This window comes from Mycteria americana, chromosome 3 (genome assembly GCF_035582795.1).
Source record: "Mycteria americana isolate JAX WOST 10 ecotype Jacksonville Zoo and Gardens chromosome 3, USCA_MyAme_1.0, whole genome shotgun sequence".
Classification (NCBI taxonomy): domain Eukaryota; kingdom Metazoa; phylum Chordata; class Aves; order Ciconiiformes; family Ciconiidae; genus Mycteria; species Mycteria americana.
In genome coordinates, this window is record NC_134367.1 from 25,015,142 (window position 1) to 25,040,645 (window position 25,504).

Consider the following 25,504-nt stretch of genomic DNA (forward strand, 5'->3'; position numbering starts at 1 on the left):
AATACTAAAGTATGCAAAGATCCTCACTTAGGCATAGATTAATCAGTTTAAATCCTTTACAGATCAAGGCCACAGTGGTCTTCCCATTGCCTCAAGGAGACTAAATAAACTAAGCTCTTATTTTTAGATGAAATAATTTAACATTTACTTTAACATATTCCTTAAATCGTATTTTTTACTCCTTACAATTAAAAAATTAATAAAACATTCCACTTGTCAAGCAGGGTGAATGAAACTTTAATATCATTTTCCCTTTACTTGAGCTGAGGCATTCAGTTCTTCATCACTAATTCCAATTAATTCCAGTAAGACGTACACTGCAATTGCCAGCATGATCACTGAGTGCATCCATCAGATATTATACTAAGATGACAAAATCAGTTCTTCACCCTTAAAGCATTAAATCGTCTCCTACTTACTATAAGTATCACTGAAGGTCAAAGAATGTGTTGACAAATCTAACTGCTAAAATATTTTCCTCCTTTCAAATTTTGTGCATGAACTTATAAACATTTTCATATAATACAACATAAAATGTGTTTGCTAACCCTAACAGGGTAAAAAACCCCTTAATTTCCACAAAAGTAAAATTTAACTTTTTTCAAACGACATTAAAAGCAGCATATTATATAGCACACTGGTCAGAAATTTTAGAAACATTTATTTTGCTCTTTGTCTTTAATTCATTTTGCATGTTTTTAACTAGGTATCTTAGGGCTGATGAAAGAGTCTGTGGTTTGCGGGGTACAACATTCAGAAAAATCAAACAAAATAAAGTAATCAGGTAACTGTAAAATGCATTATTTAGAGACCAGGAACCCCCAAAGTATATTTCCTCATGCTAATAATAATGACTGAAAGCTTATTAGTGCCCTTTACTTCTGAATGACAGCACTTACAGAGAAAGTTTCAAATAATACTGCTACTCTCACATATTCTATTAATTCATAATTTGCCTATGTTCCTGAGCAGAAATACACTTACATACATTATATCTAGATATATAAGGATGCAATGACTAAGTCAAAGACAATGATATAGTATCCCTGCAGCCCTACCCTCACTCTTTTACACTTCAGTCATAATATCATAGAAAAACTCCACATACTCAGTTTTACAATATACAATATCGATCACAGCTCCTCTGTATACAGAGGAGCTTTCACTTTAGACTTGAAGATTAATTTGATTAGTTTAATAGTAAATTTTTAAATGTATTTCAATATGGTAAGATATATTTTATTTTTCAGTTTAATCATGTACACAAACAGTGGTTAAGGTCATAAAAATGACACATCATGCAACCAATGTTGTGAGGAAAAAAACCCAAACAACATAAATTATAAACACAAAATAATATATTATTAGGTAGCACTGGTGGGAACATTTAAAACTATCAGTGCAGAAGAACATTTATATATGTACAAACCCATTTTGACTTGTTAAATAATGCTAATTAGATAATGCTATGCATGTGGTTGCTGTACAAAACAAGGAATAAGAAAACTTAAACATTCAAAGCAAATCCAAAAATTCACCCTAGTCATAGATGTTTACATAAATATATAATATAATTAAAATAATATAGGCTTTTTTTTAAAGACTGAGGAAGTTGTAAGATGAGAAACAGTTCATATATATAAGAATAATGCATATAAATAGTGTATATAGTTATTGTATTTGAGATGAAAAAATATTTACATACTTGAAAACTGAATGGAGAAGCCTGATTTGCTGATGAAGAAGTCACTGTCAAATTGTAATGTTAATGAGTTGAAAGTGCTGTGAATATCCTCTGGAAGGGCTGAGCCACTCCATTCTTTCAGAAGTATGCTGCTCTCAATAGGCCCATCCCATACCTTCAAGATGTCATGAGCGACCTCAGTGTCAAAAACAATAAAATGCAGACTGCAAAGAGAAAGTAAAAGCACTGTACATTACTCATTAAACACAATTACACAAAACTCCAAGCAATCATTCCCAAATTGTATTTAGTTTTGAGATGCGGTTTAGGACTGAAGAAGGGCTGGTGGTCCTGAAGAGTTATCCATTTTTCCTGTTGGATGAGCTCATCTTGTAAGAGAGATGCTATTCTGTTCTATAAATGCCTGAATTACAGAAAACACCATTATGGTGCATAATTATATAAATTAACTTATTTTTATGATAGATATTTTAAGGGATAAGAACTATGATTTCATCAAAGATTTCCTCTCTTTATTCAAATGAGGATACCAAGAACACTGATTGGCTTGAATTATATGCAATTGAAAAAAAGCAGTAGCTACTGGACAGTAGCATACATAGCACAGGGAATTCTGTCAGCATGGCATTTTCTTTCCTATACGAAACCAGAAAATGTATTATCCTATCTTTGCCTTATGTCAAGATTCATAAAATATAAAATTACATTATAATAGAATAATCTGTATTAATCTCCTGGTAAAATATTAGATTTAGAAAGGTGTTCAAGAACGCTATGTTGTTAGTCAAAAAATGTGCATCGACTTCAAGTTCTGACTATGTACATTTTTCACATTGAAGAAATCTAATAGGTAAATATCAAAACTTCTTTTTTGTTTCAAATAGTTGCGTGTTGATATTTATTCATTACATTTGTTATTAATTGGAAATCATTAATTTGAAAATTGTAATTTAAATGTAAATGATGCATTGAAATCACGTATGATGGAGTGAATTAATTATTTGGTTTAGTGAAACAGGATTACTAAAAATAAAAAAGGAAAAAAACCCTCCCAGTAGAATAACTTGCCATTTGCTTATATTTTTGCCTGTTTAATTTTAAAAAGTAATAATTTTCATTTACGTGATCAGTTAAAACTATTGTCCACCTAAACTGAATAATGAAACAGCTTACTATTTGCTAACTTTTTGCTCAAAATAAATAAATAGGTAATACTCTGAAGTAACACATTCACATAGTTCTTTCCTGTCACTGGAGTATAAAACTAATCTCTGTTGCATATCATTAAACCTATTAGTATCAATAAATTATTTTAAAATGACAGAAATTAAGAGTATCTATCTTGATTAGAAGTTAAATGTTTCTGTTACATTCTTGCTTTCACAGCAAATTCCTGTTGGGAGTGGACAAACTAGCTTGAATATTGAACAGAATTTGCCATTTCAAAGTTTTTGAATCTGTGTGTTACTACAGCAAAGCTGAGCTGAAATAGTCTTTAAATATTGGTATTCCTTCCATTCGAGTGATTTAGCTATACATCAACAGCAAAGTATGATAGTCTTTCTTGTCAGTATGTCAAACTGATGAGGAAAAATGGTTTTAAAAGTTCTTCTTGTATTACTAATTTCCTTCTGCCTGAGCTCTTGAATCCTTCCATCATCTTTCCATAAATCATTACAGAAATAAAAGCTCTAGATTCCATCATTCATTTCTTGGCATGTACCTTTATTTCGTGCATTAGTCACCAGTTGCATTTTCCTCATTTTCTGTATTCTTCTACTTTCTTCTTTTTTTTGTTATGCTGCCTACTCTATGTGGAGAAATCTTCCAGTCCTTATCTATTAAGCATTTCCTCAGTTCTGTATGTGCTTCTTATTAAAATCTCATCATTTTTATCAAATTTGATTATTTGCAACATCTTCTGAGCTGTTGCTGGTCTTATTACTCAACTGATTATGGGGAAAAAGTCTGATACACAATTCAAATTGTTATATATGTTAATGATATGGTGGAAAAGAGTAGGAATGGAGAATGAAAACCCTTCAGAGTCATATATAAAGCTTTATAGCACTAATCTTTTCTGCTGCTGCTGTTAATTGTCAAATCCTCATCAGATCAAAGCATTCATGACAAAAAGACAGTTCCTAATAGATACCCAACAAGGTCCAAGATGCCTGATGTCTGAGCACTCCTGGCAGAGAGTCAGGAATTTTACGGCTGCTTGAGGCAGTGTATTTAAGAAATAGTGTTGAATAATTATATTCAATTTAAAACAAATTATTACATTGAATGTGACAGTAAGATATAAAAGAATGTCATTACAATACTCAAGGGAAGAATTTTGAAACCAAAATTGACGGCTTGGCACTTTATCTTGTTTACAGATAGAAAAAGGCATAGTAGTGCACTGCTCTACCACACTGAAGATATATAGGCCACATTATCTAATGGAATTCACAGTTCTGAATTAGATGCCTAGGTGTCCCCTACACAATTTAGGTACCCAGGTTCCCTAGAGGAATGGCACTTATAAATGCCAGCATGACAAGCATCAACTTTATTAATGTAAGGAGGAGTTAATAAACAAAAAATTGTGTAGAAGAGTGTGAGAATGTAAGGCATAGACTATAATTTATAAAATACTGAAGTCAACAATAAATATTGAAATTAAGCATGTACCTTATTGTCTTTCCTGGATCTGCTTCAATAATCCAAGTACAATGAAGATTATTGTCATACGGTGCTGGGTAACCAGGGGACAAAATGCGCCCCGACGTAGCAGCATGAATTCGACCACCACACTCAGCTACAAAATAAGTAAGGATTACATTTATTTTAACAAGACCATAATATTTTGCACTTCCATTTTCTGTCCATTCCACACCTCTCTGTCTTCTAAAAAGGTAACAGAATGACCTAATATCTCTGAAGTAGTACATATACATGTAAGCCAGGACGTGCTGCGAGAGACTGAAAGAGTTAATGTCTCAAACATTGTGGCGACTTGAGGCGCTATTTGCATGGCGACGGCAGGTAGGGGAGCACAGGCTGGGGGAGAGCAGGAGCGAGAGCGGGACGTGCGGGACGTCGAGAGCGCATCGGAGGATGCACGGTTTCAGGTTCTGCCGGACCTGACCTTGTATGGCCAGAGGTCACACAGGGTTTATCTGAGGAAGGGGCTTGCAACTGCCTGAGAGACCCCTCGCGACCACCCCCCTCCCCCAGTGCCTGCGCAGAAGATTGAGAACTTTCTAGAACAAGAACCATGTAAGTCCTGAAGGGGCGTATATGGAGGCGGGGATTAGCCTATAAAAGACACGCCCTCCGGGGAACCACGCACGCGCCCACCACTGGAGGAATGCCACATCTTGTCATCGCGGGATCCAAGGGTGGTGATAGTTTTTCTTTCTCTTTCCTCCTCTTTTCCTTTCCTTTCCTTTTCTCGCTTCTCTCTCCCTGTACTCTTCCAATATATGCAAGTTTGGGATAAATTGTGATGGGTTGCCCGGAAAACATCTCCATTGCCAAATCGCCCGTGTGCGTTCATTGAGCTTGCCAGTTTGTTAAGTTTGTCTGTTTGTGGAATTCACCAGTTAATAAAGTTGCTGGCCAGACTGTTCCTCTGAGTCATTGTCGTGACTCTACCAACCACGCGGCTCTGCTGAGCAGAGATTGGCCTTTGTCGGTACACTAACCCTCGGGGAATAAAAAAGATTCACCCATCTCGCAACCCACCGAGTGGGACGAGACATTAATTTGGTGTCAGAGGTGGGATAGACTGTTCCTCTGAGTCATTGTCGTGACTCTACCGACTACACGGCTTTGCCGAGCAGAGATCAGCTTTTGTCGGTACTCAAACCGTTGGGGAATCTAAAAGATTCACGCATCTTGCAACCCACCGAGTGGGACGAGACACATGCACATGAGTTAAAAATGCACATATAACAATCTCATTCCTATCTTGTTATAAAGCAATAAACCATATTTCTGTGATTATGTTATTTTACTGACAAGAGTAGTTCAATATGAACTGAGACTACAAAAGCACAATTTTAGCAACAGCAAGAGAGCAAAAATGCTTCAGAAATATCCCATCTAACACGTTTGGCTTTTCTAAGTAACACTGAATGCTCAAATTCAGACTTTACAGCATTGGGTTTTGTAATTAAAATCGCCTTCTCTGTTCTAATGTCAAAATGTCCTTAGTTTAGGAAGTAACTTGAATGCTTTCAAGTTACTTCTATATAACTTCAACTTTAATTACATCAAAAAGCAATTAGTTGTCACCTAGTAATTTCCTTTAGTATTTAAAAATTTAAATGCCATATGTCCACAAAGTAAGAGAGTAAATCAGAAAGCTATGATTCGAAAGTATGCAGTGTCTGCTTTAAAACATTTTTATTATCAATGCTATCTTAACTTTGTGGAGAGACCAATTGCAGTGCTAAGCATCCAGAACCAAATTATTTTTATGTTGCTTGTTTAGAGCATCATGCTATTGTCTGGCCAGTATAAAGACGCACTCTGATGAAACTGGACTTGTGTAACAGTTAGGTGCCACTGAACCAAAACGGATCACTAACTATTCAGTTAAGTAATGTACCTGAATTCCTACTTCATTTACAGTGTTGCCTTACAAGTAGTGATATTAAAAAATGCTACCATGGGGAACTCTTCAAGCACAGCTGTATGGCCAGCATAGTGTAAGACACAAATGATGAAAGAAACATGGCAGTTGGACCAAATAATCTATCAGAAACACTCCTAACAAATAATAAGTCTTATACATGCCTCCAAGTCACTGCTGACAACCAAATTGTTACCAGGAAGGAAAATAACTGTAGACAAAACAAGGTGACTGATTTACTTACCTATCCTGCTGGTTTAATCACTCAAAACACTATATATTATTTATAGAATCAGAGCAGAAAGCTGCTTTAATACATAATTTCTTCAAACATAACCTTTGCCTAAGATTTCAGTTAATTTTCATTATACAAGAAAGTTCAGAATGCAATAATTGCTGTGATAGATAACTACAGATAAAGAAATGACTGATACAGTACCCTATTTACCAAAGAACTCAAGATAACTCAGTGAAACCAAAATTATTTAAACTCAAACTAATTGACAGATTTCCTTTAGAATTATGAGAAGACTTATTTAGAAACAGAATACATGATAAAATTTGGGATGAAGCATTATACAGTTCATATATTTTTTAAAAAATATCCAAATTAGAAGCAGATCAAAAGTAAACTTTCAAGAGTGATTCTAACAAAAAATCCAAAAAGTTTGTTTTTAATATGCAGAAATGACTGTAAAATCACTGTAAAATCACCACCTCAAAGAATATACTATATAGATAGCTATAATATAACTAATAGAAGTGACTTATATTCAATCAAGTTCTATAATATTCTAGAGAAGGAATCACAGGAGTTCATTGTTTTTCATCATTAAGGCTTAGAACATAGAGAAAATGAAAATGAATGCTAAGACCAATATAATAGTGTATCACTGAAGATGACTAGGCGTAGAATATATGGAATATGTCTATGTATGGGTTTTAAATTTTTTGCGAATGAGATTGAAATGATTGTAAAGACAATGATGAATGTAAATGTCACTGGAGACAACAGTAAATATCAAATGCTGATCTAAAACACAAAAAGGAAAAAAGAACAGGTATTCACAAACAGGAGGATATTAAGAAAATGTGTCTAAGAAAGAAAGTGATGTTTGGAAGTTCATGACAACTTAAGAAAAAGGAAGACAAGGAAGCCAGTCAAATCAGAGTAGGAAGAGATAAAACGGTGATAGCGTAAGATAAAACTGAAGAAAGAAAGGATTATATAAATAACACTGGAGGGGAAAAAAAGAGAGCATGAAATGATCTGCAGATGCTAACTGAGTTTTCAGGGATCTTCATGACAAGTTTTCCTGTGGACAGAACAGTAGAAAAAACAAGAATTTAATGAAGGTAACAGACTGTTTGTGAAAGGCTGTTTAGAAAGATTCACCTTTAGAAGATTTTCAGAAAGAATAGAGAACATTGACTTCTTGGGGGGCTAATTTATGTTTCAGAAGAGTTTTAAATTGAGAAACAGGAAGAGGGAGTTTATACAAAACTGATGCAATTCTCAAATTTGATTTTAAAGATAGGAACAAGGACAGCAAATAAAAAGATATTTAAAGAGATAAATGTACATAGAACTATAGCTTTGTGGTTGAACAGACAGAAAGCAAGAACAAACTCTGTCTCAGGATACTAAAAGAAAATTGACCATTCTATTGAAATTGGGACATAATTCCACTTACAGATGAAGTGAGATCCTCAAGAAATAAGAGATTTTTGGTACAAATGATTCCAAAAGCTTAGCAACAAAATTGAGAAACCAAATCTAGTAATGCAAGGTACAAAATCAAAGTATAATGAAAAAAAAAAAAGAGTAGCAATCATAAATGGGATATAGAAGTTTAAAAATATACTATTATCAAGAAAACTGGAAATACAGATAGAGATATGGGAGTGGAGGGAACATTACATAGCAGTGATGCAGTAAACTAAATAAAGTCAGCATGAAAAAACATACATATTGGTCAAAAATATTTTGGAGAAGGGTTATGAAAGATGTTCTACAGGAGCAAAGATGGGAATTTCCTTTAGATTCACTTGATCCTTGGTTCCTATCTTCCTCCAGGTCAGATTGGAATATACATGATTTTTTGTCTTTTTTTTTTTTAAATACTGTATGGTTGAGATTTTAACATCCCACACACAGATTAGAGGACAAATCATCATGCTAAGAAAAGGAAATAGATAGACAGATGGATTTATTCTCCTAATAGACTTGGAACCAACAAGTATTTTAGAATTGATTCAAATACTTACTTGATGGTGAACACAGGCACAAGAAAATATCACAGAAAATGACCTTAGAGTAATGACTTCATTTAAATTAAATGGGGAGATAGGCAAAGGTAGGACTAATTATGGCTCTTCTCTACAAAAGGGCAAACTTAGAGGAAAAGGAAGCTAGCCAATTAAACTGAATAGCTTGAGGACTTGAATGTATAAAAACCTGGAAAAGTTTTTAAATAAAACCTGGAAAGAGTTGTTTCAACCTGTCATATATATAAGAGAAAACTTAGAGATAGAATTCTAGAATCAAGTGGGAAAAATAACACCTTTACTAAGAGAGCAGAAATGCTGTTCACTTATGTTTTTCTTGCACTTACCCTCTGGGTAAGCTGAACTTTTGAAAGCAAGGGAGCTTGCTCCTTTGTAGACTTCAGGTCTGTGAATGTGTTCAGCAGGAAGCAGCTCCTGGAATGGAGAATGTAGCACCCGATATGGGAGAGAGGCAACAAGCAAGGATCCTATAGGTCAGGTGAGTGCTGAAAGCAGTTGGTGGCCTGCCTGCAGCAGGCAGCAGAGGCAAAAACTAAGCATCAGAAGACACATCGAAAGAAAGACTTTCCCAATGACTCATGGGAAGTCCATGGGAAACTTGAACTCAGGAAGTCACTGGTAATTGCTGGACTGGAAAGCAAAACTGGAAGAGAGAAACTGCCTAGCAAAGGCACAATGGGCAATAGCTATACTGGTGTTCAGTTATTTTATACATCTCGCCTAGTACTTCTCTATTTCACATTTATGTTGGTTGTAATGAAACACAGTTTTACAGACTTGAAGATGTGATATTTAAAGAAAAGGTCTATCTCAAGGCTCTGACAGATGGGGTATCCTAGCATGGCAACAATGACTCAAGAGCACGCAGATAAAACAATTCACCAATATGGGGTGAAAATTAGAAATTAGCTTCATAGGAATGAGATGCTGAAATAATTTCTGATGAAAAGAGATAAGGTAAAAAAAAAATCTTAATTTGCTTTATGATGGCGTTTGCTTAGCTTGTGAAGTGTTTAGATAATACCACTGCCTGTGATAGCATATCAGACTCGATGACGCAGGATATCATCAGAACCAAAGCAGTAGTCTTTCATCAAAGGCTACCCTACAGAAAGTAGTGTTCCCCAGCAGTTTTCTAGCCATTACTAGCCAGACATCTGTTTCAGAGAAGTTATACTTGGATATCCACAGTAAATCGTTACTTGAACTTTAAAGTATGTTTACACTGTTATCATATGATAAAGTATAGAAAGACAGAATATTAGATTTTTTTCTTGAAACACCAGACCAAAATCTTTCATTGTCACAATCTATATTACCTATGCAAGTAGGCAAAGGTTTGTCCCAAACTCTTCGATCTCCACTTAAGCAGGTCATAATACTACTACCATGCATTGTATAGCCAGGATTACAGCTGTATAAAATGACAGTGTCTATAAAATGCCCTTCGTCTCGGATCTTGTAGCCATAATTTGGTATGCCAGGATCTTCACACTTCACTAGGTCAAAACCTGCAAACAGAAATGGGAAGGGAAAAGAAGAAAAAAACCCCAAAGATATAAAATATCAACAAAAATATAATGCCAATGAATCTGATCTTGATGCAAATTATATTCTCATTATTCAATTACATTAGATGTATCCACAGTGACCAAAGATAAATTATGTATAATTTGAGTAAATCAGAAACTGAAACACCAAGAACTAATTATTCGTTGGATATTTGATTATGGCATCAGTTTATTGAAGAAAGCATATTATCTACAGTACCCCAAAAGAGATTAGTGAGCAATTTATTAATTTATACCACTTCTGTTATTTCATTATTTTTATTCAGAGGAAAGGAAGCAGTATCGACGCTGTATTTGGCACTAAGTGGGAGCTTCACCTCCTCATCTAAGCTCCATAACGAAGCCAGCAGACCATAGTGGGAACTCAGGAAGAAAATGCAAAGGTTATTTCATCCATCCTAGTGTCAAGATAGCATGGCTTCAGTTTCTTCTCTGCTGAAAATGAAGAAATATTCCTATACTCATTTTCAATTAGAATTCCTCTTTTTGGCCTATTAACATGCTGAATGCGATAAACAGCTTCTTCTGTGCTCCTTGGAATGAGCAGTTCTACTCGGAGCAGCTACAACTCTTTCCATATTTGACCCTTTCCTCTCTGCATTTTCTCCATATAGCATTGCTAAAACATAAACATGCAGTCTAAATCTCTCCTCTTGCATTGAGGTCCAGTTCTTGGAGCAATATAAAGAGTGGTTCCAAATTCATCTTTCTCAACTCCAGTCAGATTTGTGGATTTTTCATTAATTACTGTCATGTCCCCAAGGAAGTAATTCTGACTCGACAAATGGTTTCCATTTTGCTGTCCTTATTTTACTGAACAGCTTCCTTCATTATATGGTTCTGAATCAGGCTGCTGGTCTTCCTTTCAGTTTGCTGTTTTCAGCTTATTCTCTACATGAGGCCTTTCAATAATTAGGAGAGAATCAGACATCTTTATGGTAAATAACATATCCATAGATGACCTTTCGTTATTTTACAAATACACAAAATAGAGTTGGTATCACATTTTTCTCATTGCCTTTCTCCAGAAGGTGAAAAGATCAACCTCAGTTGAAAAAATAGAAAGTAGTCTAATATCTTGATTTTCCTCCTGTACAGATTGTAAAGCTGTCCAACAACTGAGTCCTCTGAAAACACAAAATGCCTTTGTTTTCTTCGTTCGTAAATTGGACACAATGTTTGGGATTTACCTGTCATAACTTCAGCCTTCTGAAAATTAGAGGGCTGAATTTGAACTAATTAGCTTAGGCTACTTTCATAGTCAGTAGAGACATATAAATCTCAAGAGAACAAACCAACTTGTTTTTAGATAGCTGTCTAAGATCAGTCAGTTCAATCAGCTTCTGGAATTACTTATTTTTTGCCTTTACTGTAAACTGAGCCTAGGTTCTCGCTTTATACAGTAGGCTATAGTAGCTCAGAATTTTAAGTAGCGTTAGAGAAAAGGAATCCCTCTCAAAAAAGAATGCTATTCCATCATATAGACACTGCATCTCTATCTGTGCTAATATCTTAAGAAACGTCAAGCCCCAAGACCAATGAGCATGCTCTGAGCACAGCCATGCACTGTTGAAGTCAATTACCCTTCAAAACAGCATGTCTGTCTACAAGCCATTTCCTGGGAATTTAGCTCACACTGTCTACTACATTATGCCTGAGATTGTTTGGGAGAGTGCTAGACAACCCAAGCTAGAAGCATGCTAGCATTTACCCTAACATTTCAGCAGTCTAGACAATCACTTTCCCACACTCATATTCTTGCCCTGACAATGTTTAGTTTACTAACAGAGGTGTAGCCTATGTCCCAGAAGTATGTATAATCACACACAGTACAAATGGATCATAGAGTTTTATCATTATTCCCTTGCTAAAAGATTGTTTCCATGTGAATATTTGCACATCCTTTCAATTTCATTTTGTTGACAAAAATGAAACAAGCAAACACACTCAGTTTCCAGACAAAAGGGGTAGCATTCATTTTAACTAACTCTCAGCATCGATTACATAAACAGCCATATCTAAACCAGTTGCCTGTCTTTTAGAGTTAATAGTAACTTATGGGGTATGATTAATCTCATCCTAAAGTAGGTACCTAAAATAGATTGGATGAACTGTGGAAATCTAAAAAGGTCTATTTCTCTTCATTCACTATAAAAAGAGCCAAGATGATTAGGTCATTCAGATGAGTTGAACTTCACAAGAAATAGCTATATTTCATTATTTTAATCTCCTTATTAAACATACAAAGACATTTATTTTAAACACTGAAAATGTAAGTTGTTTGATAATGTGATGATATTTTAATGATGATTTGACAGCATGAGCCAGTGTACCACTATTTCTCTGCCAGCTGCTTTTAGATACTTTCCCATGCTTTAGTAGGTGCAACATTTTGTTATCATTGGCAGTGGCGTGTGATTGACAGAAGAAACTTCCCTGATTAAAGAATCTATTTGTGTGTGGTGAAATAAGCTTTCCATAAGACTGAAATATAGTTAGAAAGCTACACAAGAGATTGATTCTCCACTATCATCTACCACATAAAGAAGAAAAGGTTGTCAGGGAGAGGTAGTATCTTTTATAGGACCAACAGATAAATTTGGGTGACATGAAACAAACTTTTGGACAAACAAGCCCTTCTAGTCTGCTATATAGCCATCTTCACTACAGAAGATGTCAAGACTGGGATAAAATTTTTGTTCTGACTTGCTATTGTTTCATATATTCCACTTACTTAGCATTCAGTTTTGCACAAGTGTGTAAATATATATGATGCAATGCCGGATAATCTTATTTCTTCTCTCCTTTTTGCAGTTCTGCTTCTGTAGGATGATGTGTCTATAAAAGGCACTAGATCCCCTCATTCATCAGAATAAGGGCTTCCTGAATGGTGCAAAACCAAGTTTAGTGTGTTTATCTTTTTACAATTTGCACAGTATACATGGCAGATAGATACACTATTCCATTTTCTCCTCATCTGCAATAATGATCCCTGAGGCCTTCTGAAACCTCACTGACATGAAGAGTTAAAAGAGATCCTGCCACAAGCTTTAGAAGTTTGACAGAAGCCTACAGTAGCCTGCCTGCACTTTCTCTATTCTTGCTTTGAAATAGGACTGAGTAGCACAAAAGACCTTTGTTTTTCCTCTAGCTTATTAATAGTTCACATCATTATTGTAAGTCACTTATACCTTCAAGTATCCACTAACATAGAGGTTTTCCACCTCCTTTGTTGTGTAGACTGCTACAAGTTCTCCAAAGTGAGCTACAGTACTATAAAAGCCTATCTCTATTGAAAATAAGCTTGCTTTTCTTGATTACATTTGCAGACACTATGGCAGAAGTCCATGAGGCCCCACAGATCACAGGTTGACATTCACTTTACTACTACATTAGAATACTATAATTGAATTAAATATAATCTGATACAAAGATATGAAATTAATCATTAGATGAAATGTTGATACTACTTATTAACATAAAAACTTACTGGGGTTTTTATAGAAAGTCTTTGTCCTAAACCCAATTTTTCTGAAGACAGAAATTTAATTCAAATTGTAGATTGAGATTTGGCATTTAGGAAGAGCCAAAAAAAAAAGAAAAAAGAATTGTTTGGTTTTGTTTATTTTAAGCATAAAATATCCAACCTGTAAAATGATTTACTAGTCTTTGGCATTATTTTGACTAACGGTTCTGAAATTACTTCTGTGATATCGCTCCATATGCAGTATGTATATGTTATAGCATCCACATGTTAAAATATATAGATTTTCATTACAAAAGTTTGTGTAGGTGTGTGTATGTTTATAAAGAAATAAAATACTACTAAATAAATAAATAAATAATTAAAGTAAGTAAGTAAGTTTGCCTAGAACTTCTACATATAACATAAAATTCAATTAGTGTTGCAATAACAAGATAATAAATGAGTTAATTCATTACTGGCTCTTCCTATCCTCCACCTCAGGCCGTCTAGATCAATCACATGAAATTTAATGATTTTGTCCATTTACTCTTTTAACATAATACCATAAATGTAGATGAACTGTCTCTAAATCTAGCATACTTTACAGTTCTTCTTGAGCCATCATTCTCCAAATACAGAAAGACTTTTTCACCTGTCAATAGCACTATCTCTAGGTGAATTGCCTGCTTCTTCAAGAGCCTCATACTCTACAAATACTCACTGAATTGTATTTCTTTATCTGTAAATGACAAAATACCTCTGCAAGTTATAAGTAGGAAAAAACAGCTTTGGTAAAGACATTATGTCTGAGCACACAACAGTATATACAGGAATTTCTCAGCCTGTGCATGTGTCAGAGGACATGAAGTCCCATACAGAAATAAATTGCTTTTCTAAATCTTATTTTTGAGACTCTGTGGGAGCATTTATATCAATAGAGGAGTTAAGATTTTCTGTCAGTCTGTTTTAAACTCAAATCTAATCAAATATTTATTTGGGGTAAAGTGTTAGATAAGCTGATTGTAAAGAACATAACCACTCACTGTCTTGGGTATCAGAATTCGATTTCCTATTTCACACACAATACAGAAAAAAATAACATGCAAATAAAAATATCTAACTGGAAGCAAAAATGTAAAACCTAAATTTAAATATCCTTGAGACACTAAACCCTTAATTTGCTGTTTTGTTCAGATTATTCAGATATTTTTATCAAAAGACCACCTTGGAAAATTAATACTGATTTTAATACCTTCTAATTATTGCTAATTCAGGAAAATTCCAGTGATTGATAGTCTCAATTTTTAGGGTTGTTTTCACAATATTATGCCTAGAAAAAAATGAGGTAAAAACCTTCAGTATGACAAAATAAGGAGTATTATTGCTTTTTGTATCTGAAAAATAGAATATTCCCTGTAACGACATCCAACAAACTAATTGCTGGCTTTTATGCCAAATTTTAAAAATGCCACTTTGAATGGTCTAGAAAAAATATAAGAATGATGGCACATAATTTGTGGCCACATGTTTGCTACACTTTTCCACAGGCAAAGGAAAAGTTCTGCTAATCGTGTGCAAATATAGCAGGATCTTGCCCTGTGTGTTTGCAGGCAAGCTGCTTTTCCAGCTCTTCTTATCCAATTTCTTCCCCTTCTCATCATACACAAAAAAAATAGAACTTTCCATTCCCTTTTTCCTTGATGCTCTTGTACATCTGGTGTAATTTGTTATAAAGGACCATATTATTGTGAAAACTCATTGTTGAAATGTTGCAACAGAACTTCAGTGTTAAAGTAGATGCTGTGAACTTTCACAGTGGGAAAATATGGTCATGAGCTCCATACAATCATAGTACTTGGGTTTACCTGACATTGAAACAAGCCAGCAGTGAGAGAAATTCTGCCAATATTCTTACTTCTGAGCAAGATTATTGTACTGGTAAATTGCTGCCAATTATCTTATTCCTGAGTTTCATTATAGGATTATCAGAACAATGAATGGATAAAAGCCAGTTAAATTAAAACCAAACCAGCCAGAATACATCCTGATGATTGGCTATCACCTCCTGACACTATTTATACAATGTGATTTGTTCTGTCATATTTGATATAAATAATCAGGAATGTAGAAATACCAGTTGTCAGGGTAAAAATTATTGGCATGTCTATAATGTATGTAGACCATTAATTACAACTTCTTTCAAGTCAGTTTAATTATGATGGGTACTGTGATTTTATCTACATAAGTAGTGCAGTACAGTAGAAGGAAATCTGGGCAGTGAAACAAGGAAGCTGAGAACACAGTATCCACACTATCTGCACTAAAGTGTTTTCACTTTGGACTAGCTTTTGTGTCCATTAATGATTGGAGTATGCTAAGTGCATCCTTGGAGCACACTTTTCAGTTCAGCTTCAAGTTTGTACCCTCCAAAACCTGTCTTCAGTATGAATTCAGGTAGAAGAAGCGAATGTTCATTTTGTGTCCCCAAGAGAAATTCTCAGGGATTCTATATAGTACAGTGTACTTTTAACAGAAGCTGATGAAGTCCTGAGATATCTGCAAATGTTCTCCTCACCTATTTTGAAAGGAAGAATACAGTTTACTTACCATATAGATATATATATGTGTGCGTTTACACTGCATGTAAACCTACAGTGGCTATATGAAAAATAAGTAACCTAAAATAAGTCATTTCCTACTCCTATTTCTGGAAGAAGTCTTAAAGTATTTTGAAATAGTCATTCTCCTAAAGCCAGACACACAAAAAAGTAAACACCTAAAAGGTATGCATTACAAACCTTTAGGTATTTTGTCCCTACTTGGAAACTCTAACCTTGAGTTCAATACTAAGACTTCTATGAAGAGTATGAGAAAAAAAAAAGTTGTGAGTTCCTGGTCTAGAAAGCGGACAAACGCAAGAAAGACACTGAATTTTAAGCTATGGTACTCATCCAAATTTTACTTCCTACACAAAGGAATGCTGAGGCATGTTACATTATGTCTGTCTTAGTAGAACCTATTAGCACACTGTTATTAGGGACCAGAATATAGGTCCCTTATAAGCACCTAAGAAATAAGGCTGCAGGGCTTTATTCCTTCCTTTTTTTCTTTCTGGCTTACTAAACCTTGTTCATACATTTGCACAAAGTATACTATGGCAATTAATGGAGATGGAAGAGAACAGTTTTAAAACAGGAAATAATTGAACTGACAGTAAAATAAATGTAACATCACAGCCCTTAATACTGTGGTCCCATGGTGCAAATTTGTTCAACAATTTCTGACAGGTTAACTTTATTTACAAGTATTATGTTGGATTAAGTATTGTTTGTCAATGCCATTATGACTTTATGCCAAACCATATATAAAAGTGGCGTAGAAGCACAAAATGGTCGTAAGTTTCCTCCTGTATGTTCTAGTTAGTTTTACAGGAATTCAGTCATGTGTTTGTGCAAGATTCAGGTCAGATTTGCACTGCTGGGTGTTCTGATGCTGCACAGATTAATTTTTAATTATCATGGAACCTTGGCCTCAGATGTGATCCCAGAACACTGTAACCACCAAGCCAAGAAATACTGTAGCTACCATACTGTAAAAAAAAAACCAAAATAATTTGGAGGGAATTTCTTCTTGTAAATTCAAAAAAACATGAACCTGTGTTGTAACTTCTGTGGACTCTGGCAGTTTGCAGTATGAACTCTAAATAGAAAGCCTACCAGACAAAACTGTAAAGACATTTTAAAAGAAATGCCAGCTGAGGTATTTGCAAAACTTCAGATGTCTAATCTAAAGAAGAAGAGGTCCTGAAAACATGATACATAGCATATAGGTGTAGGTCAACACTATCAATGATCTCATCTTAGATGAGTAAATTTATATTCATATAAATTCCTATTAATATTACTGTTTGTTACAGATAGGGAAATGCTATTAAAACAGCCATACCACTAATCCCCATAAAAACTTCACAAGACAAGCCATAAGGAGTTAATTATTCTGAATGTAAAAGAGATTTTGCAGTTCATATGTTAAGCACTAAAGGATTAAAAGCACACTCCATGGGACTCCAAATAGTGTTTATTCATAGAATCACAGAATCATTAAGGTTGGAAAAGACCTCTAAGATCATCTAGTCCAACTGTCAACCCAACACCTCCATGCCTACTAAACCATGTCACAAAGTGCCATGCCTACATGTTTTTTGAACTCCTCCAGGGATGGTGACTCCACCACCTCTCTGGGCAGCCTGTTCCAATGCTTGACCACCCTTTCAGTAAAGAAATTTTTCCTAATATCCAATCTAAACCTCTCCTGATGCAACTTGAGGCCATTTCCTCTTGTCCTATCGCTAATTACTTGGGAGAAGAGACTGACACCCACAGTCTCTTCTCCCAGTAATCTCTAATAATTATATTACTTACTATACCGTAAGTATAGACTGGGTGGGCCCTGCTCAGCGAAAAGGTAATGTTGTCTTTTCACTTCTACTTGCCATGGAAGATAGAACTCATAAATTATGTATAATCTATGTTCAGGTTCTGAAAGTGATGTGGTAAAATATTTTGGGATGACACCAAAAAAGAAGGGCAAATAAATATATAAATCCTATTTCACTACATACATGGAAATATTAACAAATGTTTTAATATTAAAAAAGCAAGGTAATGTGAAAACACTGGAAACATCAAGAACTCTGTTAGTATTATCTAAATCTCAAGTAATTTAAGCTCCTAAACATAATCTGTATGTTTTACACAGAATCATTTTTGAACTACCAAAGAATAATTAAAAGTATGAAATGGTACTTGAGTTAATGTTCAGAGTCTATAATGGATTTCTAAATGTATGTAAATGTCAACAAATACTCATTCTGTAGTTGTTGCATCTTAAACATCCATAACATAATCTATTTAATTAAATCAATGCAATTCAAAATGAGAGTTCTTGGCATTTTCATTCTGTCTCGGAACCATTTATGTGCTATTGAAACCTACAGTTGTAGAGAAAAAAAAGTCTATATTATGTAGTGGAAAATGTGCCAATTACAAAATCTCTACTTAATTAGAATGATAGAAAAGTCTATAGAAAGAAAAGCTTTTGGATAATGTGGCTATAGTCAGGTGTCAGAAACTTGTATGAACTTTCAAAGAGCCTAGCATGACAAATGAGCATGGGCTGTATGCACTGGGACAAAATTAGCTCTTGCTCTTGGATCTGTAAAGTTTTTGTAAGGAGGTCTGAAATATTTTTATGTCTTGGTGACTGAATATTTTACATTCTAACACGGGTCATCAGAAAGATACCAAAGGAGCCATGTTTTTCAAATAAACTGATATATTTCTATATCTTGTACAGCAGAATGAGTTCACAATAAGTAATGATAACTGCTGCTTTGTATCCTTTGGAAATTGAGAGGTACACTTTCAATTTCTTAAAAGTTTTGCAATGTATTGACCATTCATGTTTGACAATATTGGTGAGACAGTCATTCAATGGATAATACTTTCTAATAGGAGTTTCAGCACTTTTTCTTTACATAAGCAACATGTAATAAAATTTATGTAAACATGTAAAACATGTAAAATAGTGATGTTAATACATGTTGTCAGTAACAGGTCTTTTGAGCATAAAATGAAAAAGAAAAGAACTCTTTCCTGTAATTTTCTTCTGTAATAAGTATGTTACAAAAAGTTTTAAGCCCATTCCTCACCAATTTCAAACCAGATTCTTTGTGTCCATGTGTCCTATGCAAAATTTCTGTTCTCCCCTTTTCAGCTATAGCATCCACACATACAAAGCAAAACAAAACAAAGCAAAACAAGTTTAAGAAGCAAGTTAAATACATGTAAACAAGTAGTAGAAGACAGCTTTTGTATGTGATGATTTTATTGAAAGAAAATACTTTTAATAAATAACAATACTTGCAATAGATAGGTATGCAAATACTTGTGCCTGCATCAAGATGATTACTGTGCATATATAGAAAGCATACAAGTAAGCTTTGCAATCAGCAAGAAATGAATAATTAATTATAATTTATACTCAATATAAGAGAAGCAGGGATTAAAGGTGAGATTCTATGTCAGTTTAAGATCTTTAACTTCAAGTGTCTATAGAAAGATATCTTCAGGTACGCTCCATGTCTAACCCCCTTTATAATCAGTTGGGAAATGACTGATACAGTCAGTACTTAAAAATATTCTGTAGGTTACTTGTGAGAAGAGCACTGGTCTGACCTTTCGGGGGGGGGGGGGGGGGAGAAAAGAAGAAATAACATGAACACATGCATTTTTTTCTTGTGTTATTTAGTGTGAGGTACTTTGGCTTAACACCTACCAAATGCTTCAGTGATTACCAATGCACTCATTTCCTCACAGTCTTTTCTAGAATACTCACTCTTAGAGTAATCAAGTGTGCTGGTTTTGGCCGGGATAGACTTAATTTTCTTCATAGTAGCTGGTATGGGGCTATGTTTTGGATTTGTGCTGAAAACAGCGTTGCTAATACAGGAATGTTTTAGTTACTGCTGAGCAGTGCTTACACAGAGTCAAGGCCTTTTCTGCTTCTCACACCACCCCACCAACAAGTAGGCTGGGGGTGCACAAGAAGTTGGGAGGGGACATGGCTGGGACAGCTGACCCCAGCTGGCCAAAGGGACATTCCACACCATATGATGTCATGCTCAGCATATAACGCTGGGGGAAGAAAAGAGAAGGGGGGCTGTTTGGAGTGATGGTGTTTGTCTTCCCAAGTAACCGTTACGCGTGATGGAGCCCTGCTTTCCTGGAGATGGCTGAACACCTGCCTGCCCATGGGAAGCAGTGAATGAATTCCTTGTTTTGCTTTGCTTGCGTGCTGAACTTTAGCTTTCCCTATTAAACTGTTTTTATCTCAACCCACGAGTTTTCTCACTTTTACTCTTCTGATTCTCTCCCCCATCCCACTGGGGGGGAGGGGGAGTGAGTGAGCAGCTGGGTGGTGCTTAGTTGCTGGCTGGGGTTAAACCCCAACATCAAGTCACTGTGAACATAAAGGATGGATTGAAACATGGAAAAAGATTTGTACAAGCTTATAAAAACCAGTATGGCACAGACAGGACTGAAAGTTAAAGACCCCCATCATCTGCAGCTGTGCTCATTCTTTCACACACTGACAGGGGAACGATGTGCACACAGCACTGGTTATTCCGGCTAGTGGTATTGATACCCAACACTTCTGAAAATCAAGTTCTAAATACACTGTGGTGAACAACTTAGATAATGAGAAACACATAAATCTTGTCTACCTTTCATCATTCTGTCTTAAGCAACTTTCTTCACCTAGAAAGTTTATGGAATTGGAAAAAATAGAAATAAATAGGTTTATAGCATTCATGTTCTTTAACTATCTTTCTTCCAAAAAGTCTGCTCTCTACATGTATCCCTAATTCTGCTCATATATCATATACACTTAATCTTGGTAGGGTGATTTTAATACTATGCATAAACTTTTGAAGGAATAATCTTAATTTTATTCTTAAATAACTTTTTTACTGTTTTAAATAATTAGAAACATAGTTTTGATGACTGAAAAATATGTTCCTTATTTATTGCTAATCTTCAGTTACAAAAAATGACTAGATTTAGGGCAACAAGCTTAATCTGTTGAAGTATAATTCCCTCATATAATAAAGAGAGGGGAGAAAACAGTCACATTCCTGCATCTGAACTGTTAAAATTCTTACAAATGAATTTCAAAATTTTTAATTTCAAAATTTTAAAAATTGTTATGAATTTTACATGAAGAAGAAGTCATTTGAAAAGTTTTCAGAAAGGGAAAAAATCAGTCAGAAGAAAGCTAAAATAAAACTTTGATCTCAGGGGCACATACAAACGACTTGAAATATCTAACATTAAAAAAACGCCAACCCTATATAAGGTTTTACTCTTGTATAACAGTATGAGAATAATAGAATAATAATAGAATAATAAACAGAATAATATGTTTACATTTGTGTTGCTTAGATTTTATAATTAGATTGTTATGTTTCAAACTTTTATATATTTAACAGTTAGCAAATCAACAATGAGGCACCTAAAAGATATTACATTTGAATTGCAGCAAGAAGGAGCTTGCAAGAAAGATTAGTCCATCATCCTAGGTTTCTAGGTACAGATCATCTACCTGACTTAAGGAAATGCTTATCAATAAGACAATTAGTTGGATAATAATGACATTTGTTGCCCTTGTCTCATACTCATTAGCTGCAGCTTCTCTTTCCCAAAACAGAGAGGGTTGAGCCAATAATCCTAAACTGGAAATAATAATTTTTCATCCAACATGAGGCCAAAGTGGGCAAGAAGGCCAGGGGTAAAGAACAATAAGATATTGGCAGTTCTGTTCAAGTGTCTTAAGCTTTCAGACACGAATTTTTGTTTGTGGGAAAATTCTGGTAATTACAGGAGTGGGAAGAAATTGTTAGTAACACTACTGTCTACTTGTAAAACTGGGAAAAGAGGAAATAATGCACTGCAAACCAACAGGAGTCTTTTTGTGAATAGCAGAGGAAATGGGCAAACTTTTCGAACAATTCCCAGCTAAAACTCAGTAAATCCAACTGAACATACATATAATGGCAAAGTCTATAATGGCTTCATAGAAATAGATTTTTTTTAAAATAGGAGAGAAAAAGTTCAGGTTGAGGTGGCAAAGAGGTAAAGAAGTTTTGTCCTTCCAGCCATTGCATTGACAAATTCATGGAAACTCTGTGTTCTCAATAAGGTCTCAGAAATAATGCTTCAAATATGATAACTTATTTAATATTAAAGTAACATAATTTTTAGGCCAGCACATCTGAGATTATGAATTTAGCTGAAGTCTGCTTATAAATTTCCATCACACACTATAGCTAGGATGCATACATCAGCAGTTGAGAAACAAATACACTTAAGAAGCCTACCAGAATTGGCATCACTGAAAAATCTTACTTTCATATTCTAAAGATAGAATTTCAATATAAATGTAAAACAACACATGCCTATGGACATCTGTGGTGACCTCTGCTAGCCCCTCTCTTTCTCACCTTTAAAACATAACTGCATTTTAAACTTTTTAACAGGAAATTTTAAAAAGCAGCTATTTTCTTGATAATAGATGTGAATTACAACAGGAAAACCTAGTGGCTTTAGATTGGATGAGAATCTCTGACCCATACACAGAAAAACCAGGAGTCCTTTAAAAGGTTTGTTTGCTAACAGAGAAGGACTTGTGGATCATGTGATGGTTGGAGGCCATCTTGGGCATAGCGATCACAACATGACAGTTTTCAATTCTTGGAGAAGTAAGGAGGGGGGTCAGCAGAACTGCCACCTTGGACTTCCAGAGGGCAAACTTTGGCCTGTTTAGGAGCCTGGTTAATAGAGTCCCTTGGGAGGTAGCCCTGAAGGGCAAAGGAGTACAGGAAGGCTGGACATTCTTCAAGAACAAAATCTTAAAGGCGCAGGAGCAGGCCATCCCAATGTGCCGAAAGACGAGCCAGCGGAGAAGAAGGCCGGCCTGGCTGAACAGAGAGCTTTGGCTGGAACTCAGGAAAAAAAGGAGAGTTTATGACCTTTGGAAGAAGGGGCAGGCAATTCAGGAGGACTACAAGGATGTTGTGAGGTTATGCAGGCAGAAAATTAGACGGGCCAAAGCCCAACTAGAACTTAATCTGGCTACTGCTGTAAAAGACAATTAAAAATGTTTCTATAAACACATTAACAACAAAAGGAGGGCTAAGGAGAACCTCTATCCTTTATTGGACTGTGGGGGAAACATAGTGACAAAGGATGAGGAAAAGGCTGAGGTACTTAATGCCTTCTTTGCCTCAGTCTTTAACAGTAAGACCAGTTGTTCTCTGGTCTGATCTGGAAGACAGGGATGGGGAGCAGAATGAAGCCCCCATAATCCAAGGGGAAATGATTAGTGACCTGCTACACCACTTATTCACACGCAAGTCTATGGTGCTGGATGAGATCCACTCAAGGGTACTGAGGGAGCTGGCAGAAGTGCTCACCAAGTGCTCACTTTCAATCCTTTACCAGCAATCCTGGCTAACTGGGGAGGTCCCAGTTGACTGGAGGTTAGCAAATGTGATGCCCACCTACAGGAAGGGCCAGAAGGAGAATCCAGAGAACTACAGGCCTGTCAGCCTGACCTCAGTGCTGGGGAAGGTTATGGAGCAGATCATCTTGAGTGTCATCATGCGGCACGTACAGGACAACCAGGTGATCAGGCCCAGTCAGCATGGGTTTATGGAAGGCAGGTCCTGCTTGATCAACCTGATCTCCTTCTACAACCAGGTGGCCTGCTTAGTGGGTGAGGGAAAGGCTGTGGATGTTGTCTATCTAGACTTTAGTGAAGCCTTTGCCACTGTTTCCCACAGCATTGTCCTGGAGAAACTGGCCGCTTATGGCTTTGATGGGCGTACGCTTGTCTGGGTAAAAAACTGGCTGGATGGCCAGGCCCAAAGAGTTGTGGTGAATGGAATTAAATCCAGTTGTCAGCTGGTCACAAGTGGTGTTCCCCAGGGCTCAGTATTGGGACCAGTTGCATTTTATAACTTTTATCAATGATCTGGACAAGGGGATCGAGTGCACCCTCAGTAAGTTTGCAGACAACACCAAGTTGGGCAGGAGTGTTGATCTGCTTGAGGGTAGGAAGGCTCTACAGAGGGATCTGGACAGGCTGGATCGATGGGCCGAGGCCAACTGTATGAGGCTTAACAAGGTTAAGTGCCAGGTCCTGCACTTGGGTCACAACAACCCCATGCATCACTATAGGCTTGGGGAAAAGTGGCTGGAAAGCTGCCTGGCGGAAAAAGACCTGGAGGTGTTGGTCAACAGCCAGCTGAACATGACCCAGCAGTGTGCCCAGGAGGCCAAGAAAGCCAATGGCATCCTGGCTTGTATCAGAAATAGTGTGGCCAGCAGGAGCAGGGAAGTGATTGTCCCCCTCTACTCGGCACTGGTGAGGCCGCACGTGGAATACTGTGTTCCGTTTTGGGCTCCCCTCACTACAAGAAAGACACTGAGGTGCTGGAGAGTGTCCAGAGAAGGGCAACGAAGATGGTGAAGGGTCTGGAGCACAAGTCTTATGAGGAGCAGCTGAGGGAGCTGGGACTGTTTAGCCTGGAGAAAGGAGGCTGAGGGGAGACCTTACCACTCTCTACAACTACCTGAAAGGAGGCTGTAGCGAGGTGGGGGTCGGTCTCTTCTCCCAAGTAACAGGCGATAGGACAAGAGGAAACAGCCTCAGGTTGCGCCAGGGGAGGTTTAGATTGGATATTAGGAAAAATTTATTCACTGAAAGGGTTGTCAAGCATTGGAACAGGCTGCACAGGGAAGTGGTTGAGTCACCATCCCTGGAGGTATTTAAAAGACGTGTATATGTGGTGCTTAGGGACATGGTTTAGTGGTGGACTTGGCAGTGCTAGGTTAATGGTTGGACTTGATGATCTTAAAGGTCTTTTCCAAACTAAACAGTTCTATGATTTTATGATTCTATAACTGGCAATTATCAAAACCAAATCAAAATAACTTTTAACAAATTACCTTTTTCACATATTCTAAGACCTCATATCAAATTTCTTTTTTCCTTAATTGAAAGTGAGAAATAGTTAACATCCTTCTTCTTTCTAATCCCATGCACAGAGGTATAATTCAGTGATTTAAGGATGACAAATTATGTAATTGTTGGAAACTAAATAAAATGTGTTTTTTTGAAATGTTCAGAGAGCTTTTTTAAACACATGATTCATCTTGTTTATGTATATTTGCAATACACGTATTTTAATTCAAACAGAAGCCTGGTTTTCACTCCAAGTGTTT

At 36.0% G+C, this 25,504-nt stretch overlaps 1 protein-coding gene across 1 annotated transcript in view; it reads right to left on the reverse strand.

Moving 5' to 3' along the window:
• CSMD1 (CUB and Sushi multiple domains 1) overlaps window positions 1-25,504 on the reverse strand; it is a 1,314,206-nt gene that overhangs the window by 241,345 nt on the left and 1,047,357 nt on the right. The window contains exons 24-26 of the mRNA XM_075498045.1: window positions 9,941-10,132; window positions 4,385-4,511; window positions 1,706-1,908 (exon numbers count right to left, since the gene is read on the reverse strand). Coding sequence (XP_075354160.1) covers window positions 1,706-1,908; window positions 4,385-4,511; window positions 9,941-10,132 — 522 coding nt within the window. The remainder of the gene's footprint in view (window positions 1-1,705; window positions 1,909-4,384; window positions 4,512-9,940; window positions 10,133-25,504) is intronic.